This window comes from Ostrinia furnacalis, unplaced genomic scaffold (assembly GCF_004193835.3).
Source record: "Ostrinia furnacalis isolate ACB-3 unplaced genomic scaffold, ASM419383v2 OfSCF1780, whole genome shotgun sequence".
In the NCBI taxonomy this organism is placed as follows: Eukaryota; Metazoa; Arthropoda; class Insecta; order Lepidoptera; family Crambidae; genus Ostrinia; species Ostrinia furnacalis.
Window position 1 is genome coordinate 875,551 of NW_021132019.1, and position 22,537 is coordinate 898,087.

The window sequence follows — 22,537 nt, forward strand, 5'->3', positions numbered from 1 at the left end:
TCATCGCTGAAAAGAACACTTTAGACTGTTTGTAATAAAAAATATTGGTTGTTAAAAATATTCTGTTGTACCTACCTAATTTTTAAAGTATCCTTGTAATACCTGAAATACATGTTCGAGTACCCTGTAGGTACTTTGAATTATTCCTAACAATTTTATTATAATAATAAGACTTAAAATGATTCAAACAGTAATTACAAACACATAAGCAGTATAAATTATTTACTAATTAAATATATTTTTACAATGTTAGTGCTTCTAATAATAGTGTCTTGAATTTGACTACGAGTAGTAAGTTCTGGAACATTCAGAAACTTTTTTGATTCCTCTATTAAATGGTTCTAAGATATTTCTATTCTGGAGGCTTATAAACCGTTTTCAGGATAGTAAAATAGGACCAGGATGTACTAATGATCTGAAACAATAAATACGAGTAGGTATGGACACAAAAATTGAGTATTATTATGTTTTACCGATATTTAAGACTGCAATGTTTCAATAACAATTTTTAGGCTGGGTTGCACCATCTTACTTTAACTTTGACTTAGAAAAATCTGTCAAACTCCATACAAAAGACACCGGTTATCGTCATAGTTACGGTCAAAGTTAGGTGGTGCAACTCAGCCTAAGTAAATAAAACGAAAATGTATTATCATTTATACAAAAATTTGTAAGATGACAGAGAGTAGTTTGTTTTTAACTTTAGTTAATTCAGGATCAGGATTTTAATAAAATCTGAAAACCATATATTCGATAAAAGTGTTTACCTTCCAAAGACACATTTTTATTTGCTTTTCATTTGTAGGTAGCAAATGGGATCGTGAAAAAGAAATTAATATTAAAACACTTCAAACAATGGAATTAAAAGGAAAAATACTTACCTTCGTGAAACTGCCGTAGGATATTACAGAAAACTTGTAAGCAGTAAGCTGTTGTGGTTTGCTAGATCTGTTGAAATACAAACTTATTAGACAGGTACACACAGTAACTTAGGCTGCGTTGCACCATCTCCACCATCTGATTTATGTACTTTTCTCAAGTTAAATTGTTTATAAGTAGGCATTTAAATGTTATTCTGAACTTTGTTACGTCTTGTTTGAATAGTGTAATTGGACTGCCGTTCTATTCATGAATAAATAAATAAATAAAAATCTTACTTTAACTTTGACAAACGTCAAAAATCTGTCAAACTCCATACAAAAAAGACCGGTTATCGTTAAAGTTACGGTCAAAGATGGGTGCAACTCAGCCTTAGGGTTCTTACACACGAACAGCATTTTGCTGTCGACTCATGTAACTGCAGTTGACGTCAGAAGGCGACGGCTAGCTGTCGACATGCCGCCGCCGTGCTGTCGACGCGTTCGTGGCTGCCGCCGACAGGTGGCGACAGCTAGCCGCCTCCGCCATTTTGAAGGTCAACTGTCAGTAGTCCAGGAGCTTACACGCACACCTAATGAGTTCCGAACAAATTGATTCGGAATTGCTAATTAAGTAGTGCTGTCAAAAACAATGTAATAATATGGAACTCGAATTTGGAAGGCTACCATAATAAAACATTAAAAAATGGAGCATGGGCTTCGGTGTGTGTAGTCTCGTTCTCTATTCAATAACATTTCTTAAACCCACAATGACCGGTTCTTTCTCTTTCGTCGACGACGACGGAGTAAAAGCAACAACAGTGTTTCTTCAATGAAATCCATTTTCATCTGGCTCCTGTACAAAGACGTACGCCGACACGGTCGTCGCAGCAAGCTCGACGGCAGACGTCGATGTGTCGACAGCTTGCTGCGGGCCCGTCGACGGCTAGCTGCCAACAAGTGACGGCGACTGCGGTCGCTTTTGCTGTCGTCAATGTGCTGCTCGTGTGTAAGAGCTCTTAGAGTTTTAAAGACTATTTCAAAGTTTGGTTAAACACGCAAAAAAAATCTAAATGTATTTGTATAAAAGACGAATTGAATTATCTAGTTATTACAAATCGTCAACTTATGTCTCTTTCCTTTTTGACCTACCAGCGCTTGGAGACAAATATTTAGCAAGAGCTGAGAAGAAGCGCCTCAACAAACTCATATACATCACTATGTACCTCATAGATACGTACCTGGTCATGATTATAAGAATAGTTTTCTTCGTCTTCTGATCCACTTCATACCATTTACTATTGTATGCCGCATCACCCACTTTCGTGCTCTGTAAAAAATGATTTTTAAAGAAAACTGCCTGGTTTTTATTATTTAGGGATATTTACCCACCTCTTCGATCAACTTCTCTCCAAAGACGCTCAGCATCAGAATCTGAAGTAACACAGAGGATAAAAAGACGACGCTCCTTGGTATTTCACTAACTGGACCCATCTGAAACCACCAATAATAAAATACAATACAAGTAAGCCTTATCTAATAATCTGTTATTGTAACCAATGAAACTTAAGTTAAAACCCCTACATTTGCATCTAACACTGGATAAACTACTAGATTTTGTGCTCAAACAAAAATAATATTCACCGTCAAATTAAATCCAACCGCACATATTTCAAGAGAGCTCATCATAACGTTGAAAAGATTGGGCAAACTAAAGATTTCTTCCAAATTTTCAGATAGCCTGAAAAAGAGTGTTACTTATTCATTCGCCGCTGAAAGAGCATTAGGGTGAAAAGTCGTCTTCTTTTTAAAATATTCGATTAGAATTCAAACAGACAGATAATTTAAATTTTGTTTTATTTCACCCATTATTTTTTAACCTCGACGGCAACGGCATAAAATAGTAAGGAGCAGAAGATAATCTATAACAAGGTGAGTTAGTGAGGCTTACTTGAGAATATATTGGTGATTCTTAACCAGTTCTTTAAGTTCGTCTTCGTTTGAGGTATCGACGTTTTGTAATTCTTCGCTTACCATTGACAAATTGCTGCAAATGTGGGTGGTTAGTATGCAGTACAGTGCATCCACTGTCACGAAGTACGAAACACTAACAAAACCTGAAACATTATGTGCAGGAATAAAAGTAACTTCTTGTTAAATAAAAGAAATTCTAAGTTACTTAGGCTGGGTTGCACCATTTTACTTTGACTTTCAAAAATCTGTCCAAACTCCATACCTACAAAATACACCGGTTATCATTAAAGTTACGGTCAAAGTTGTTTTTTAACTTAGCGGTGGGTAGTCCTCATTAAATTTGAACACAGCCGCCACTTACGCCACTTACGAGTAGTCGCTTATTCGCGCGAGTTTTTCCATACGTACCTATTTCTTTTAAGCAAGTTGATAATCACAACAATGCCTATGCGATAATGAGCCGGTGTTCTCTTTTATGATATTTGTTAGTATTAAGGTTACATTATTAAATAATTACTGATAAATGTGATTAATTCATCACTTTTACCTCGACTGTCGGTAATTATTCATAATAACCGGTTATTAACATTAACACCAATAAAATAAAAACTTAAGTTGTAAACAACTTTCATGCTGCGATAAAGCCATTAACATTAGTGTAAAAATTTGATTAGATATACTTACAGTGTTTTAATATTTATAAGTAGATACTAAGAAAATTGTATAACCTGTCGAATTGGTCGGATAATTAGTTAATTACTACATTGTAATCTTGGTGGTTATTGTGCTGTGTGCTATTATTACCAAATAAATAAAATTTGAATTGTTTTTTTTTAAAGTTTGGTGGTGCGACTCTGCCTAAGTACCTACGGTTAGACAAACTTCGTGGGTGTATAGGTAAGGTAATTTTAAGAATACAAGTTCGCCCACTTGACTCCAAGTGACCTAATTTTTTTCTCATTATCTGGATCAGAAATTTATATTATTTTTTTTCCGAAATTTGACCTGAAAACTGCTTAATTTTTTTTAGATATAAAATAAATAAAGATTAGATTGAAACACGCGAGAAAAAAGTTCTTAAAATTACCTTACCTATACACCCACGAAGTTTGTCTAACCTTTCGCCAAACAGCCTGTATAATTAAGTTTCATTATCACTCAACATTTTTGTTGAAAAAAAATTGCACCGTTTGTTTGTTAGTGTTTAAAGAATAGGTTCTATGAATGCTAAGCGAACAATCTAACCTATTTAAAGCACACCATTTCGAACGCTAAAGATGTTTTTCTCACTTACTGGAAAAAACTGAGTAAGCATACACAGGAAACCACGTCGCCATGGATTCTATTGAGAAAGGAACACCCAAAGCAAACGGCAAGATGAATTCCACCTCATTTGTCTCAATGTAATTATACGTCATAAATATCAACGGAGAAATGTTGTAAATCACAAAAAGAGCTATGTTCACTATGAACAAATACTTCATTAGAATCTTAACGAGAATCATTTGTCTGCGAATGATCGCTTTCTTTTTAGGGTTTTCGAGAATGGTGTTGTAAAGTCCGTCGAGACTTTCCGTTAGCTCGAATATCTTTTGTTTTTTATGAGCAATTGGCAAGATTTTTAGTAGGGACAGAGCCCCAACGCAAATGCACGAAGCCAATTGAGTTAACTCCATAAAATTTTCAGGCGCGTATCTTGACACGAAGAACGAAATCTCCCCAATTAACATAATTATAACCACTACCACCATAAAATAGAATCTAAGTTCAATTTTTCGGCCATTGAACGGGATCCCGAAGAACCACAAGTTTAACTTTATTTGTTTGAAAAGTTCTTCGAACGTCGGTATATCCATTGCTATGGAAAAATGATCCTTAATCAACAAGATTGGTTGCGGAAAATGTATTTTTCTCTTTTGTCCGTATTGATAGGATGTCGACGACTGCTCTCTGTTTACTTTAAAAGGCATTTATATACAGAATATTTATTCAGGGTTGTCGAAACGAAATTATTTAAAGCTATGTTTGCTGCCAAGCTTTAGACTCAAATTATCCAAAGTGGAAGAAATGAAGACGAATTCCACTTTTAAAATACCAAATAAATCCAGTACCTAAGTCATCAGTCTGCTATTTTTCTCCAATTAATTTGAAATATAGTCTTAACTATTTCAAATCAAAATCTTGAACTCTTTTGAATCAATGAAATCGAAAGTTGATGAACTGGCGTCCTTATTATGATCGGAAACGGTATTGATCGTTTTAAAATAAAGTAAAAAGAAGTTAATTAAAATGCAATCTACATTGTCAAAGCCCTATATCAACGGTGGCCCTATAATTTGGCTTAATGTCATTTCCTATTCATTATATTCGTTGCAAATGTCAATAGCTGAAGGGTGTTAAAATATGGGCCTGTCAATTCAAACTTTACAAATTCCCTATATGAATGAAATTTAAACCTATAGTTAGGTATCTAAAAGGAATATTGTGTTTATTCGACACCTACTAAAGAATTAATGGAGGGCAAGAAGGGTGTTTCTGGATTAATATCATTTAATTTGATGTGTGTGAGAAAGCAGAATATTGCATTGACATACTGACTAGCAAATCATGACTTTCGAAATTTTCATTCGTTTCAGCCAAATGATGCCCACTGCTGGAAGGATTTCCACAAAGACCGGTCCTGTGCTGCCCGTATCCAGGCACTTCCTGCGACATTTACCACATAGTCAGTCCACGTAGTGGGAAGCTTGCCCACACTACGTCGTCCGGCTTTTGGTCGCCACTCGAGAACTTTTCTGCCCCAGCGAATCTACGTGCTATATGCCTCGCCCTCTGCCACTTTAGTTTAGCAATTCTGCAGGCTATGTCGGTTACTTTGGTTTTCCTGCGGATCTCCTAATTTTTGATTCGGTCACCCAGATTTCGAAGGTATTTGTTCGTACCTACTTTAAACAAAATTGAGTGATTCGACCTGTTTGTTGATAGATCAGTCGTAGTAACGGTTGCATTTTTATACAGATTAATAAGCTGTGTAAGAAATGTCTGAGGCTATTATTACCCTTTCTAGTTTTCCAAATAACTTCCAATTTTGAATACAACTATTCTACCTTTTAAGTACCCAAAAAGTCCAGTTTTCCCCAAGAAAGTCCGACTGCAATGCAGGAAAGATTGTTCAGGTGGCAGCTCCCCGTGAATAATGGGCCCCATAAAGTAACCGCCGGCCGACCTATCGGCCGCTCCAACGGCCTTTTTTCATACTTACCGTGCCTTCGTTTTGTATGTAGATTTGTCGGTCGGACTGTGAGAAATTACGATGCTTTGTGATACGAAAGGGGATGCTCTTGGAAATTTAATAATTATACTTGAGAGGTGGAGAAATAGAAGGCAGAAGTGATGGCATTTGTTTAAATGTTTGGTTGCAGAAGATTTTGACATTTACATAACTGGATTTGGTAAAAAAAAAGATAAAAAGTGAATCATTATAGAGTAGGTAAACATGAAATCAGAATATAAAAGTCTCCAGAGCTGCAGAGGTCTAAACTTTTAACTTAGTAAGTACCTAATAAGTATTTAAAAAAATAGTCGTTTAGTAATCCGGAATAAATACTATTCCGATGGCCAGTATCTGTAATAAATTAATAACCACTAATTATTATAAAAACTTAACTAGCTTTCATCAAACATAAAAAATTAGCACTAAAACGTTCATCTAAACGGGGACAGACATAAATTGGACCTCCCAATCGAATTAAATTTCCCGAACATCATTCATTTCGGCGGCTTTTCAAGCGAAATAGTATATCATCAGATATCGATATCGAAGCGATCTCATTCAAACTACGTGAGCTCGGAATCTAATTTTAGATGAAAAATGACGAGATTGAGCCGTTACTATGAGTAAGTTAATGTTCAGTAGCAATTTATGGAAGAAAATTTCAGTTACATCATTATTTTAATGGCTCGTTTGTATACTTAGGCCCAAGAAAAAAGTATCATAGTAGCATTTAAAATAAATTCCAGTTTCTTTAAAGTTGGAACAGTGGTATTAACTTCGGATTAACATGGTTTCTAACAAACCAAATGTTAATTTGGTTACATTTTTCACACCTACAGTTGAACCAATTTTGATGAGTTATGGACTTTTCAAAAGGAATGAATTTACCGTTAATTCCGATAAAACTTAAAAGGGTAAAGAGGAGATGAAATTAAGTCCTAATTAAGTAATTGAAACTTTTTTAAGTAATTGAAATTATTTCATTGGAATAGTTTCATGATGGGACGCTCAATAAAGATTTTATAAGTGACAGACCGAAATACACTCGGGCGACGCCGTGAGTCTAGCCAGTAATAAAATAATATTTTATATCAAAAGGTACCATGAAAATCCGACATTTTCGAAATTCACTCGGAATGATGATTACTTATGCTGATGACAAGTTTTATGGATATTTTTCCAGGAGTTATAGATCTGCCTGTAATGTAATTTACTTTTACGAGGATGCACGTACTCTATAAATAATGCAGAAGCTACGGTGATGGGAGTAGTAATAGTTAGGGTTATAGGGGCTTTAATGGAAGTGACTTGGGCATAGATGGGTATTTATAACGCGATTTGTGGGCAAATTTGGGAAATCGTGATCTTCTTTCGTTAGTTTTTATCTGCGCAAATTAGTTGAAAAACATATCATACAGACATACTTCAAACTAAAAACCGGTGCTTTTAGTCATAATGAGTGTATCATAATTATAGAAAGTAATTAAATATACCATAATAGCAAGACATCACATCTTTATTGACCCATCAGATGTCACAATTTTATTGATTTAAATAATATGGAAAGTATGGTTTGGTTAACGAAAATTTTTGATGTTAGTCTCATACTTACAAATAGTGGTAGTATTTGAGCTCTAGAATTATATACCTACCTTTATGATCGAACAGGTTTTAGTGCTTATAGGTATTGTACATATTCAAATTAGTACAAAATGCGTCGTACACATTGTACAGCATACTTAACCCCTCTGAATACAAATAAGACACAATGTAATGTAATGACCCGAAACGGCTAGCACAGGCGTTTTAAATCAAAACGTTATGGAGCAATTTTCAAATTTCCACTCGAGGCAACTGTAGGCGTTCCCGTAAGCCTGAAGTATTACGGGCGATATTTCAAGGCGAGGATCTGCATCCATATGTTTGCGCAGACGATTAAGTTCAAGCTTGCTCCTCATTGCACAGTTCTCACCTTGCATTATGTTTTTGGGAAATGCAAGTTTGTAGGATACATTTAGGTGGTTAGTAAAAATTTGGCCTGCTGACAAAACGTTTTATAGGCGTACAAATTAAAAGCAGTTTTTCTTTTTCTTTACACGGACAAGACAGAGGACGTACTTACCTAGGCCTCGTTCACATGAACGTTTTGTTCACAGCCAACTGCTTGCATTACTGACGGCCGTAACTGCATTTTTTCGGTGTCCGTGTTCGGTGTAATTAAGGAATGAGATATTACTTGCATATAGAAAAGCGATAAAATGTACGCAGTATGCACGTAACGGGTCCATATTCGGTTGCATAAAAAATATTGTCATAATTTAAGAGTGCATAAAGTTTTTTGGCATACTCATCATTTCGCATAACGTTCATACATAATAAATCATTAAGGCATATTTTTTTTGCCATAACCACTTTTATTATAATAATATTTTAGTATATATTTTTTCTGTATTCTTGTTTTTTTAATAACGATTTCTAGGCATAAAATTTATTGGCATCTAAACCAATGCCATCACAAATACATAATTATTTACTCTTCAATGTTGGTTGCTCTTATAGACAATATTTATGACTTTAAATGTTATAAATAATTAAATTATGTTTATAGTATTTTATTAAAAACAAACTTTGTGTATATGTTACGGTCAAAGTGATAAATGTGAAAATTATGAATAATTGCCGGTTATTATGAATAATTACCGCATGATTTGGTAAATGTGATTAATATGAGGTCATTTATGTGTGTATAAAACTAAATAGGCGGCTTAGGGGTGGCCCTTGGGCCACCCCTAAGCCGCCGCACCTTAACCTATTTTTCACTTTAAATCAAAACATTACGTTATAGGCACCATGGAAAAGTAATATTATGCAAGAAACATTCCAAACTCATTATGCCAAATTATATTCATATATTATATCAAAACGTTCAAAAGTTTGGCTGTACACGAGCACGTACACAAGATGTTGTTCTCTTGTATGAAATTTGTTAGTAGGGCAAGTGACCCGGTTGTGGCCACCGACCCCTTTGTGGCCATTTAGAACTTCAAATCGTTATAACTAAGGCAAAGACTAATATATTACTCTATGGTTTACGGGAATAAAAATATCTAATATTAGCAACACTGATAGCGTTAACAGCTTTGATGTGTCAAGCTTCACTTCAATCCAACAAGTCATTGTTTTTTGAGAAGCGTTAATTGTTTTAAGTCTTAGCAAAAAGGCTAAGGCGAGCAGGTGAGTAAACAATCATTATTTTCTAAATCCTTCTTATTTTTTTAAATGTTTATGTTAATCCTTAATAAAGAATACACTGTTTAAGTGGTACTAATGATATTTTATCGCTATTTGTTTATTAAGGGGTTTATGAGAGGTGGCCACTAATGGAGCCAGAATGAATGAATTTTCCCATCTTTGGCCACATGAATGGCCAAAAGTGGTGCACGAAGAACCCCACTTTTGGCCATTTAGTTTTTATCGTGATTTTTCAATTTAATTACTTAGCTATTTTGATATAAGTAATCGATTCATTTTCAGAAATGGCCAAAACCGGGTCAGCTGCCCTACTAAGGTTGAATTATCAAATAATCACTGTTAAATGTGATTAATTTATCACTTTTACCGCGGATGTCGGTAATTATTCATATTAACCGGTTATTATTAATAATTTTCAATTTATCACTTTAACCGTAACATATATAAAAATTATGTTCTTTACATTTATAATTATTTAAATTATGGTATTGAAAATTAGAGAAAGTTATTATTATGCCTAAGAAACCATTATGCATTTAGAAAACTATGCATATCAAAGTTTATGCGAAAAAACTTTATGCAAATACTGTTATACCAAACTAAATTATGATGAAAAATGTTATGCGTCTGAGAGGGCACCCGCACGTAACGCGCGCTCACAGTCGGCAGCGGTACTCGTAAATACATTGTGGAGGCTTAGATAATAGTAAGTCTTTGCAGTTCGTTATTTTTGTTCAATAAAATGACAGTCTAATGATGTGTGTAGGATAGGAGTATTAAAATTTTACACATTGCTCGCATGTTTTTTGAATTTGAACTAACTTTTAGGAATAGTAATTGTCTCTCCATTTCCTGAACTACTGATCTCATTGGACCGCGTAGACGGCTTATACGCGATAATCTGCCATGCAATATCTTGAGGCGCCGGTGTACAGCCGGCTGCACAAACTTGAGATCCATCAAACTTTATTTCAAGTGAATAAGGTCCATTATGCAGCAGGATACAGGGTGTATTGACTGTACGTATTATGCAAATTTGCCAGATAAGGCGGCGCGTTCGCAACCTATGTATAAAATTAAAATGCAGCTATGACGCTGAGAGGATAGGTACAGACAGCACATGAGACTAAACAGTTTTGTTGAAAAATAATACCTATTACATGGAGATAAGACTGCACTCTGTTTGGCTTGATGTGCTGTTGTCCTTACTAGTGCGCCGCAGGGTAATCACGTATCGCGCGATAACAGAACAATTCCCAGATCTCTATGCTACCACTGCAATTTGAGCAGGATCTAAAGTTAACGTCGTGAACTAGAGCGACAGGTCAAGGTTTCATACCTCGACGGCATTGACTGATAAAAAGGGAGTAAGAGACTAGTGGTGTAATTTAGGGACACTCGGTTACCCTACAAAAGTTCCATTAAAGGATTTAAAGATGTAAGTATAGATCGTTTAATCCACGAAGACGCGCCTCACCATTCTTCCGTTAAATTTTGAGTACATGCTAAATCATTCATGAGCTTTCCCTCGACCAAAAATTGGTGGGGCGCGTCTTCGTGGATGAAATGATCTATAAGTAGGCAGGCATTAAAACTATGCTCTAATTTGGAATTATAGTCAGTAACTTTTTATCTCAACCAAAATCTCAACACAGTTCCTCAGAAGTTCATGCAAGCAATACTTCTTTTTTCGTAGCTCGTGCTTTTTAAAAACAATATTTTTTGAATAAAGAACACCTAAAACAATTGAATGAGAATGTCAAAAAAGCAAATGGAACGTCACCGCTATTCAATTTAAAAATAAACAGCACAGAGTACCGAACTTCAACTGTTTAGCGAGTGAAGTTTTAATCGGCCATAATCAGTTGCAGCGCCGATGAGAGTCCTAAACATTTTCATTGGCCGTAAAAACTTCGCGTCTTATCTTAAGCGGAAAACGAGAAGAATGAGAAGTAAACAAAGTATCGGCATTTTGTTTTCTACTGGTTTCAAAGTCTAAGTACTTAGATGAGAGATAAAAATCCAAACAAAAAGTTCTAAACCTCAGTCATTTTAGACTTGAAAAGCCCCAATTTTTTTATTAAATACATGCTTAAGTTATGTAATAGGTAAACGATAATGATGATGTAGATAATTATATTGTAATGGTTAAAATTAATTTATTTCAGGTTATTCTTCTTCTTCTTTTATTTTGGCGACGGCTTGGTTTATTTATATTGTCGCTAGGGCCAGCACTACTCATGATTGTTGCAAAATAGCTCTTAAAGAAACAACTCAGAAGGCGCAACGATGTTTAACTTGATAATATGTCGCAGAATGACATAGTGTGTATTGGAGTGTAAAAGCAAGTTCACCAAGAACAAAACGTAAGTACAAACTATTTCTTAATTGGAATAACAGATGGCACTGTACTCCTTTAGCACGCGATAACATTTGTTTTTTTCTGCCTTAATCTGGGGGCACGGCAGTGCCCCCGCCAAGTCGAGCGCGAAGCAAACACTGCCGTACCATCCTTTACTGGAACCATTTCGCCGCATTTTCAGGCCCCTATTTGAGAACCTCTGGATAAGACCAGAACGCAGAAATTTTCGTCATCTAGTAAGCTATAATCACATACTTTAAATCCAAAATTTCAAGTCTGTAGGTCATTTAGTTCCGAAGTTAAGCGAAAGCAAAGTTTCGCATTTACGACACTCACTCACTGATGATCATCAAAATAGAACTAGTACTTCCCATTAACTCAGAGGGCTGAAATTTGGTACAGAGTTAGGGTTTAATGGCCACATAAAGGGAAAACTATAAAAACTAGGAAAATCGAAGATCTGGAGTAACCACATTCATAATCAATACTACTCCGGCACCGTGGTGTTCGCCTGTATCGCTCACCGCTAGATGGCGCTAGCACTAGCAAGCGGTGTCCAGATTTTTTTCCTTTCTAGAGAAAGTCGTCGATTAAGTTGAATGTTGTGTAATTTGCATTTCGTTGATTTCGTTTATTATACTGTAAGGTTCGCTTAGGTTATGTTATAATTAAAAACAATCTGATTCGTTGTCCATTTTAAAGGTCGTTGAGTTTATTTGTGTTTAATATCGTAAAAAAATGTTGATAAACGACGACGTTAAATAATTTTGCCACGTTCTACAAAAAGAAGTGAAATCCCACCAAAAACATTCTGTAAAAAACTAGCCAAGTCTCGATGGAGCTGCTTGTTTATCTCTAAAAAGTAATGAAATCTAGACAAAGTCGTGCCAAGTCTATGGTTCCTTACTGCGATTTCTTTATTATTATAGTTAATGTTGTCACCCAAAGGGCGATGGAGCGGGCTATGCTCGGAGTTTCCCTGCGTGATCGAATCAGAAATGAGGAGATCCGTAGGAGAACCAAAGTAACCGACATAGCTCGCAGAATTGCTAAAATCAAGTGGCAGTGGGCGGGGCACATAGCTCGTAGAGACGATGGCCGTTGGGGCAGGAAAGTTCTCGAGTGGCGACCACGGGCTGGAAGACGTAGCGTGGGCAGGCCTCCTACTAGGTGGACCGACGATCTGGTAAAGGTCGCGGGAAGAGCCTGGATGCGGGCAGCGCAGGACCGTTCATTGTGGAAAACCTTGGGGGAGGCCTTTGTCCAGCAGTGGACGTCATTTGGCTGAAACAACAACAACAACATCAGGCTTTACCTTATTGTTGCAAATTCGAACTTATTACGACTGAATAAGGTGTACACAGTATTTACCTTGACGTGCTGCTGTTTTCAACATTATGGTGAGTAATTATGACTGTTTTTCGTAACTTTTAAATGCTACATAGAATTTTAAATACTTGTTTTTTCCAGCAGTTGAATAATGTAACATAGGGAGTTTGATCAATTGTTTTATTATTATTGCACCTGGGCACTGAACCCAGTACCTCTAAGTTGTGAGACTCCTCTCCTATTACGGGCCTTTGTTAGCTAGGTAACTCTAGAGAAATCTAAAAGTTAAAATAAATCCTTTCATGGAAGATTATTATTAATAATTAAGAACAGTTTAATATAATCTCTTTTATGTAATACCTTTATTATTTTCTTTACTTATCCATTGCTAATTTCCGGCGGCTTGTACACACTGCGCAGTATAGAGAAATACGACCAAGAATAACTTAATATCTGAAAGTAAAAAATGATAATAAAAATATTAATAACGAATCGAAATCTTGCAAATCCTAAATTAAGCAAAGCAATAATGTTAGGTTGAGTTGCATCACCTAATATTTAACCGTGACCTTAACAAACCGGTGCTTTTTGTATGGAGTTTGACAGATTTTTGACGTTTGTGGAAGTTTAATTAAGATGAAGCAATCCAGCCTTAGTTATACGAGAAGCAGTACAAGCATATTTATGAAGGGAACATGATTAAGCACTGTCTACGCCATAATGTCGCTGCTGATCTATGGACCAATCACAGCGCGTTACGTGGGCGCTCCCGGGCCGAGCTGTCAAATTCGCACTCCAACGACACACCTCTATTGCCTTCCGAACTACTAACTGCGATGCAATCAGCATTGTATTTATATTCAAACTTGGTAAATCTATACCTAAACCTAATATTCCAAAATCAAATCTTTTTATTGTTCGACTAAATTCCCTAAACAAGCACTATGATGTCAAACAGTAACTTTTGCTTCAGAGTAAACAACTAACTGTAACGTTACATTTTACGTACTTTCATAAAACTACTGCAGCAGATTGTTGACATGTAAGCCGTCAACTTTTGCGGGTTTTGAGATCTAAAATGTGAAATAAATATTTACATAATTAACTAACACCCGTATTCACAAACGATGTTTCCTTAAGTGAAGCAGCAAATCGAACGCACAACGTTGAGTGCGTTCGTTCGTTCGTTTCAGCCGAAAGACGTCCACTGCTGGACAAAGGCCTCCAAGGATTTCCACAAAGACCGGTCCTGCGCCGCTCGCATCCAGGCACCTCCCGCGACCTTCACCAGATCGTCGTTCACCAGAGCGTTGAGTAGAGCTCTATAATTGGTTCGAGCGTGGTTTTGTGTGTCCACGCGCACTGTGAGACCTCATAGTGATGTTTGTGAATACGGGCGTTATTAAGCTTACAAAACTAAGTTGATACTTCAGAAAATTATGTGAAAGATAAACATAATTACTGTAGGGAAATACACAGGAAAATTATGAAACTAGGACATCGTTAAAAATAAATCTTTAGAAAACTTTTTACTTGCTCACCTTAACATTATCAGTAAAAATATTCTCTGAGTCTTAGCGTCTGTAGAGTTCCAATAACATTTCCAAACAGCATCGTTAATTTCGCAGCTCTGAAAAATATGAATATTTTTTAGAATTCCCTTTTCGTAATTAAAAAGTAGGTATAACGTATAACTTTAAAAAAAAAACGACTTCAAATGCGTGAACACAATTACCTATTCAACAAAAAAATAATCGTTCAAATTGGTTCATAATCGGCGGAGATATTGCGTATAAAAAGTTCATCCCCAATTTTCCACCCTTGGGGGTGAAATATTTTCTTCAAATTCGCATGAAACCACCCTTTTGATAATACCTATTCAACAAAAAAATAATCGTTCAAATTGGTTTATAATCGGCGGAGATATTGCGTATAAAAAAGTTCATCCCCAATTTTCCACCCTTGGGGGTTGTTTTTTTTTATTATTAAATTTAAATGGGACCACCCTTGAGGTATTACCTATACGCCGAAAAAAGATTTGTTCAAATCGGTTCATAATTGGCGGAGTTATCGCGTAACAAACATAGAAAAAAAAACATAAGGGACGAATTGAGAACCTCCTCCTTTTTTTGAAGTCGGTTAAAAAGTAGATATGAAAGACAAATACTCAAAAAATCCTCTTTACGAATCTTAAATACACAAAGCTAAATAAAACGAAAAAGAAGTCTATAAAAGGTTTTCTATATTTACCTTTGAAATAATGTTGTCTCCAAAAATACTGATCATCTATGTCTGAGCTAATACAGTTGATAAAAACAGAAAATACCCAGGTAAATCTGATCATTTTCCAACCTAAAATAGGTAATACATGTGAGATTTGTTATTGGTCATAATTATATTAAATACATATTTGAAGACAGCTTTCTATACTAACCAAAATATGTGATACATACGGTTATACAAAATCCAAGGGCGCAAATTTCAAAAGAGCCAACCAGAATATTGAAAAAATTTGGCAGGCTAAATATTGCATCCAAATGTTCTGACAGTCTGAAATAATTATACTTTTCAATAAAGCAAAAAACCTACTAAAAGAAAAAATATTTAAAAAATGCTCACTCTATGATGGTTTGGTGGTTCTGTATACATTTGTTGAGGTCAGCAAAATTACTGTTTTTTAAATTTTGAAAATCGTCGCATAGCACCATGAAATTGATGCAGACATGTGTGACCATCATGAAGTGTACAATGCATCTACAGTCATCATGACGTATATTATGCAGATGTAATCTAAAACAATGAATAGGTATGTTTTTGATTTTGCCAGATCACAGAAAATGCATAAAGGTAAGGCCAAAACTATCTCTGTATAATTTTGGTAAAAAGAGCCAATTTTGATGGGAAAAAAACGTTTCAATTTCTTGGTGAAATGCGTGGGCTGTTATCTATCATTATGTATTTATAAGTTCGTGTTAGACAGGCATAAATGCCATATAAGGCTGAACTTTAGGAAGAATAGTAAAAGCTGTCTCGACTTAAAAAGTAACAAAAATATTTAACACATTAAGAACAAAACAAACTCTCATTTCAATTCTAAGTACTTACCGCATGCAATAGAATGAATGTAAGCCAAAAACCATGGTATCCACGCATCCGTAGAAAATGGCAAAAGAATAGCAAAAGGCAACGCAAACATCACTGTCTTCGTAGTTAAATAGTAATACAGCATTATTATCAAAGTCGACAAATTGTAAGCGGACGCTAACAAAAAGTTCAATAAAAACAAATATTTTGTCAACGTTTTGACAAACACTATTTCACTGGACACTATCTTCTTTTTCTTTTCATCTTTGCATATATTCAGATACAAAGACTCTACACATTTCATCACTTCCAAGATTTTCCCTTTATTCATTACGACGGCTAGTATCTTTAGCATTGATAATATACAATAACAAATACAAGGTACTAATCCCAGGAGAGTCACAAAACTATCGGTGGAAAACTTTGATATTACAAATCCTATTTCTTCCAAAACAATGGGAAAATACACAGCTGCAATCAAATAGAATCTGTAATGAATTTTAGCACCGTCTATTCCAAGTATCCAGTAGTTAAAATTTACTAATCTAAATAACTCATTGTAAGAAGGTATGTCCATTTTTATGATATAGACAAGATGTCTAAAATGTGTTGCTTAACTGAGTTTCAATGCTCGTGTGAGGGTATAAAGGGTTTTTCAATTGATTAAAAACTAATATTGACTTTTCAGCAATCAAAAAATATTCATTCAAGTTCAATGGAAGAGCTAATAGCCAGTTTGTTGACTTTTAATTTGTTGCGTAGTTGTATGAGTTTTTTAACACTTTAGATAGGATTGCAAAAATACATTTATTTTGTACCTACATAGGTATCAGAAGTTTGTACCAACAATAAAATATGTATGTACTTTATTTTATGTATCAGATTGTGCATAACTTATTACTAACATTAATACGTTTAAACTCTCAATTATTACTCGTATTGTAGGTACTTCACAAACTAAAAGAGTAGGTATGACGAAAAGATATTTCATTTCTGCACTCATTGAGATGAGTAAAATTATTGTTGTTTTAATTAATAAAACCATCACGTCAGATCATAAAAATTATGCATACATGCGTGACCGAAATGAAATACACGCCTCCACCATCGACGTCATTTGGCTGAAACGAACGAATGAACGAACGAACTTCCATTTATTACGTCTGGAAATTTTTACCAACTCTAAAATCACAATAAAGAACAGCTTTTCCATAAATTCTGGGCAAGTAGGTTGCTTCGTTTTGGTTTTTTCGTGATTTCAGACTTGGTCCCATATTGAAAGTTGTTCATAAACATGGGTAACCCTGTAAAATCCAGACTTTATAAAAATCATGCAGTACTATTTGATATTACTCGTAGTATGAAATTGAACTTAATTTCCGTGAAATATTTTACTATCGTATCGCGAATAAGTGCGATCGTATCGCATAGCGCAAACAAAGTGAGGAATATTGCTGTCTATTGACGAATACATCGTAAAAATATTATGCCCTCCGGTTTTTCAGTATAACCTTCACCAAAGGCTACCTACTATAAAATACTGGAGGAGGTCTTCAATGATTTATCGAAAAGATCAATCTAGTTTGAAAAAGTCTTGCAGTTCTAAAACATTACGTGCGACATAAGTGGTGTGGTAATTTCTTTCAGTGGATAAGAAAACATTGTGATGGAAAAATAACCTTCACATTTGGATGAATAATATTTCTTATTCATTAATACAAACAAATTATAATGTAATAAAATTAACTCATTGACACCTCTTGAGTAGGTACTGTAAATACATAAAGTGCTAATTCTTTGTTAAAACCTAACATTTCAAAGGCAGAAAAGATTTGACTTATTTCTGAAAAGCGTTTGATAAATGCAAAATATCTTTCAAAATGGATTATAAGGGTGCACATGTTTTATTTGAATGAATGTTGAATATTATCGCAATAATCGTATATTATGACAAATGTGAGGTCCCAGGTGTGTCATTGGGATGCGTGCTAACTTACAACGGTATAGATTCCAACAAAACTCATCCACTATTTCATGCTGAATGTGTCGTAATGTAAAATTTAAACCCCTATCGTAATTTCGGATTTTTCTTCTACTTACTTCCACATCGCATACAAATTTCGTTGTAAATACCTTGTTTTAGCAGTTTTCACATTTATTGAAGTAGGTACGTGTCTTTCAAAGGATGTTCTTAAAATATATTTTGCAATAATTTCGGTGCGCAATAAGTATTTTTTCCTTGTTGAAGTTATTACACGGTAGCTGAAATCAGTACATCGTGAAAGGTTGGAATTAAAGTAACGTTATGCTTGCTTCAGAACTGAAATTCAGTAGAGACATTTTAATCTGGAAAACTCAATATTAAAGACCTGAATAACAAGGAAATTTTCCTTTAAAGTTTTGCTATTTTGTCCCTAATACAGTACAAAATTTAATTACCCTTTAATACGACAAGGGTATTAAAGTAATAGCAGAAACTTTAATCATAAATATTTACAAGGGATAAACCTAAAATTCCGACTAAATAGTTTGTGGTAATTAACATCATTTCTACTAAAAGACCGAATATTACTTTGAATTCTTTGAAATGGAGCCTTAGTTGGTCCATCTTAAGTTCCTTTTATGATTGTGATTTCGTGAAATTAATCAATCCTTCAGAATCTCGTTATAGTGGCCTTTGGTTTACATTAAAAGGCTTTAATAAAAGCTAAAGGGCGAGAGGTCAAAACAATACGACAAGATCGGAAGGCGTTGGCTCAATAGAGAATCTGGATGTGGTAAAATTATAACGAATAAAAATAATTTAACAAAACAAGCAGAGCAATACGATATTTACCTACATACAACATAATTCCGTACTGTAAATTTGAATATCCTACCTACCTGAGTACATTGTGGGCTTTTTATGACCTTCCCTTTAGCACTAGAATGAAGTCTTTATACGATTTTCAAAAGTATTTGCTACAGGATTCAATATGTAGGTATCATTATTAGGATGTGTCAGTGACTGTGGTCACATAGCTATCTCACTTTGGGTAAGAGGATTAGAGAGTTAGAAACATGGACTGTTTCAACTATATCATGAACCTAAAGTCGCGTCATAACTTTAGTTAGGTACTCAAAGTTCTCTAGATCTAAATAATAAAGAAACCACCGGAGTTTTGGGCTGACTCTGTGTAGGTTTGTTGTCGACACGACAAGAAGAAGATAAAAAACCCTTCCAAATCAAATTCTCAACTATGATTTCTTCGGATCATCCAAGTCCATTCTAGCCTCAAATTATCCATGTTGGGAAGTCAAACGGAACCGTCATCCCTAAGGAGCCACTTTATCTTAGCTCGGGAAGGAAAATAGCCTCCTTGCGACGGCTTGTTTAATAGTACAGCTTACGTATCGCCATTTTATTGTGCATCAAAACTAGATTGGTACTAGACTGATTGTCTTAGTGGACATACCGTAAAGATAATTCGCTGACTGGTTTATTACTGATGTGGTGTGATGAGGAGCGAGAAATTAAGGAATTACGTTTTAGTGATCGGCTTTTTATTGGGACTCGCTAATGAAAGATGTTTATTACTATGGGATAGTTTATACAATACTTACCGATACCAAATTAACAAATAGGTGGGGCAAGTATTTTATTGTGCTATACAAAAATGGAGATGAGTAGATAAACCAAAAATGTCTCAATGATCGTCACATGATGCTAAAGTAAGGACTAAAGAACAAAAGACTTTTCTTGAAAAGTTTCAAGAAGCTTCAACTAAAGATGCAAGTTCACACTCATTGGTTTGGTTTCATCAATATGAATGTTACTTTTCCTTTTTATAACTAGTTCAAATGTTTCATCTTTCAACTTGTTGATCAGTAATGTATGTTTACTGTAATTAATATTGTTGCGTATTTGGAACAACTCTTTAACTATGTTTATTTATGCGCACAGATCGCTAACAGCACCGGGGCGTCGCTCAACACTGCAAGAATTACTTCCTCGATGTTCCACTTCCATTTCTGATACAGTGCAGTAATGTATTTGGGTTGTTAGTTTCTTATTGCATTCTATTCTCAATGTTTCATTATTCTAGTTAAGTAGGTACATCAAAATACACATTATCGAAAACAGCACTGGCGAACCAATAAATCAAATAATATCTTATTATTGCGGCATGTCATTGTAACCTACATAGTATGGTAATTTATAGCAAGTGTTATATTGTCAAAAGCAGAATATAATTCTAGCATATACACAATATAATTTTTGGAAGGTTTGGGTTCGGTAAAAATGGTATATTACTAAACTGCTAACTATGGAATCTGTAAGTTGATTTATCAACTAAGGCTAGTAGAAGGTGCTATCCAAAACAGAAAAAATAGGCATAAAAAGTGAGTAAATACCTACAGTAGCGAATGAGTCTTCAGGTTACCTTACAGTTGCAGTCATTACAAGACAGAACCAAAATTAAACCTTAAACCGGAATGATCAAGTCCGAACCATAATTGCTTCACCGACTGGATTATCGGAAGCCATTGAGAGAAACCTCTGCTAGTACGACCAACTTTTTAATGAATCGGTATGCAATTTCCATTCCCTCAAATATTCATGTTTTGTTACCAATATTGGTGCAATGAACATCTAACAAACGCACACCTAGAGAGTTCCGTATCGAAAACCAATTTCGTCTTTCCAACTGCTAACCAACTATCTGGAGTTCATAAAAATTCTATCAAATGCTTCGGTGCGGAGTTTTAGTTTGGGGCATTGCAGACGGCAGTATCACACCGTCTTGTTGCGTGTCTACATTGGAGTCTTTAGTTATTTTAACAAATAAAAACTAGTAATAGTTAATTGATGAAGACTTTAAAACGTTGAACAAAATTTTTGATGGTGAATTTCTAATTGAAACTAATTTTGATTATTTTTTTTATTCAAAATTCAAGTTCATTGTATTTGTGGTAGTAATATTATCGGTTTAATAAAATAAACTTACTGCCTGTTCAGTTTCCAGCAGTACGAAAAGTATCTTTGTAGGCTGGAATTTGGTCGTTTCAGTTAACCAAATATTTACAGTAGGTATGTTACAGTAAAAATAGTTATGATGAGCTGATATTCATACAAATGTTAATTATTCTGTCTTGCTGAAGTCATATCTTGATGCCAGACTTGATAAACCACTATACAGTGTGTCCGGGCATGTAGTGATCAAACTTTAAGGGCGTAATCTATGGACAATTTTATCGGTGAAAATACTTTATTTGGGGCTTGACCCATTTCTCGCATATTTACAAGGATTTAATTTTTCACTTTAATTTTAAGTTTTCACCTCTTCCTTCAAAAACAAGTGATAGCGTGGATAGTAATCGGAATAGGTTGTGTAATTCTTTCAGGCAGTGCATTTTCGCATGTCGCGTGCGCTATGGAAACCGCTGGGAAGGGGTATCTTTGTTCAACAATTACGTCGAAACTAATAGACGTAGACTAATAAATTTACATTTGTTTTGTAGAATAGCTCAAATACTAATAATAAAATGCAAATAAAACATACCTTAACGACCTGGTTTTTCTTGTGTTGGGAAATAACTGAAAAAGATGTGAAAAAAATCGTGTTTATTTCTAATTAAATCCATTCTTACACACTTAAAATGTATGAAACTTGTATCTGTTTTCTACTTCTACTAATAGAGAATTTGATTGGCTATCGCATGATATAAAATTTTTGCTTATTAATGTTAAACTACCCACGCTATCACTTGTTTTTGAAGGAAGAGGTGAAAACTTAAAATTAAAAACTTAAATCCTTGTAAATATGCGAGAAATGGGTCAAGTCCCAAATTTAAAGTATTTTCACCGATAAAATTGTCCATAGATTACGCCCTTAAAGTTTGATCACTACATGCCCGGACACACTGTATATTAGAGTCAGAACGACAGTTTAACGTGCCCTCCGAAGAATGTAAGCTAGTCTAGATCGCAGACAAGCTGCTGCATAGTACCAGAAAATTCCAGATCAATCTAGGTAGAGTCCACCAATCTAAATACACCTTTTGGTAATACCAAAGCATTGTCGAACTGTCAGCCACCAGCCATCTCAGGTGGATTCTACGGCTTCGATTATCCGTTTACAAAAGTCCCGAGCTCAATTCTCACCAAACTTGTTTAATTAAAGTTTTCGCACTCTTTTTCCCTTTAGGCGAGGAAATAATCCCTTGTTAGGCACAGGGGCGCGGTGGAGCGTCCGCAGCGATGAGAAGTTTTATTCGAGTAGTTTTTTTGAAGTTTCGATAGTGATTTGTAATGATTTGGCAATCTTGCTTTCAGAGATTGAAGTAATTGGTATAGTATTAGTATTCAAATTGTGATATAATAATTAAAGATACAATTTTATTTCACCAATTGGTATGAACTGT

General features: G+C 35.0%; 1 protein-coding gene and 1 pseudogene across 2 annotated transcripts; both read right to left on the minus strand.

Moving 5' to 3' along the window:
• Nucleotides 1-288: 288 nt before the first annotated feature.
• Nucleotides 289-4,756, minus strand: Or-42 (olfactory receptor 42). Of its 2 annotated transcripts, XM_028305726.1 has the most exons (7): nucleotides 4,126-4,756; nucleotides 2,809-2,974; nucleotides 2,502-2,598; nucleotides 2,250-2,351; nucleotides 2,099-2,187; nucleotides 882-948; nucleotides 289-415 (listed from the first exon to the last, which is right to left on the minus strand). In XM_028305726.1, exons 1-7 carry the CDS (start codon nucleotides 4,685-4,687, stop codon nucleotides 353-355), a joined length of 1,146 nt encoding a protein of 381 aa, XP_028161527.1. In that variant the 5' UTR covers nucleotides 4,688-4,756; the 3' UTR covers nucleotides 289-352. The 2 variants fall into 2 exon arrangements, with proteins under 2 accessions (XP_028161527.1, XP_028161528.1); XM_028305727.1 differs by lacking the exons at nucleotides 289-415; nucleotides 2,099-2,187 and having other exon boundaries at nucleotides 886-948; nucleotides 4,126-4,687.
• Nucleotides 4,757-13,426: 8,670 nt separating this feature from the next.
• The window catches only part of LOC114353675 (putative odorant receptor 92a), a 41,143-nt pseudogene continuing 32,032 nt past the window's right edge, over nucleotides 13,427-22,537 (minus strand).

Excerpts from the sequence above, each read along its gene's own strand:
- Or-42 (XM_028305726.1), bottom strand. The coding sequence starts at position 4,687 with ATGGATATACCGACGTTCGAAGAACTTTTCAAACAAATAAAGTTAAAC. Across the intron at positions 2,599-2,808 it reads AATCACCAATATATTCTCAA|GCTATCTGAAAATTTGGAAG; the intron begins GTAAGCCTCACT and ends ACTCTTTTTCAG. Across the intron at positions 949-2,098 it reads ATTCTTATAATCATGACCAG|ATCTAGCAAACCACAACAGC; the intron begins GTACGTATCTAT and ends GTATTTCAACAG.